Source organism: Perkinsus marinus (genome assembly GCF_000006405.1).
Source record: "Perkinsus marinus ATCC 50983 genomic scaffold scf_1104296928008, whole genome shotgun sequence".
Taxonomy (NCBI): domain Eukaryota; phylum Perkinsozoa; order Perkinsida; family Perkinsidae; genus Perkinsus; species Perkinsus marinus.
In genome coordinates, this window is record NW_003217003.1 from 1 (window position 1) to 862 (window position 862).

An 862-nucleotide genomic window follows, 5' to 3' on the forward strand; every position below is an offset into this window, starting at 1 on the left:
GATGCAGCTAGTGTGATGAGCGCAAGCAGGTCTCAGAGGCTCCCACCTCCTCCGTCCCAGCTGGTGCCATCTCAGATACGCCCTGGTTGTGGTGGACTCTGTTACTAACCTGTTGCGCTCAGAATTCCAAGGTCGGGGTGAGCTGGCGGAGCGACAGCAGCTACTGGGGCGCCTTCTACGGATGCTGCAGAGGATAGCTGATGAGTAGGGACACGCATATGGGGGGTCTCACTGGCGAATGGTCTTCCTTTTTTTATTACTGAGCATTAGGATTTGTAGTAGTGATGGTATTAATCAATATGCATGTGGTTGGCTGTATGTTTTGATGACAATATGAAAATTCTGAGGAAATTCCGAGGGAATTTCTCATTGGCTTCTGTACACTTCTACCAGAATTCAGAAGTAAACTTGTATGGTTGGCGAGTTATAGTTGGGGTGAACGTATATTCCTCCAAGACTGCTGAGCATTGAGATTCGAAATGGTAGTAGTAGTGATAGTATTGACTAACCTATTGTGACTCCAATAGCCGCAGTGAGCATGAGGATGTTCGTGTGAAGGTACGGAGTAGCTGTGGTACTCACTAATCAAGTCGTGGCTAATGTCGATCCTGGTAGTACCAACAGGGAATGGTCATTATAGTTAATCTCTGGTAGGCCCAGCGATGTTTACAAACCCGGCTAATGCGACTAAGCCTATAGGGGGGAATATACTAGCACATAGCAGCCAGACTAGGCTGCAGCTTCGGAAGGGACAAGCCTCTGAGAAACGTGTAAGGAACATAATAAACGCTGAGTGGCATTATAGGGACTCCGCGACCAGTCACAGTCGCTTGGTTTCATTCGATGGTTACTTGTATTAGAT

At 47.4% G+C, this 862-nt stretch overlaps 1 protein-coding gene across 1 annotated transcript; it reads left to right on the forward strand.

The window, feature by feature from the left end:
- Nucleotides 1-75: 75 nt before the first annotated feature.
- Pmar_PMAR014794 (dna repair protein rad51, putative) lies at nucleotides 76-614 on the forward strand (the record flags this gene model as incomplete). Its single annotated transcript, XM_002788450.1, has 2 exons — nucleotides 76-204; nucleotides 559-614. Coding segments are annotated over 2 exons (185 nt in total), but the record flags the coding sequence as incomplete, so codon positions are not given.
- Between the last annotated feature and the right edge of the window lie 248 nt (nucleotides 615-862).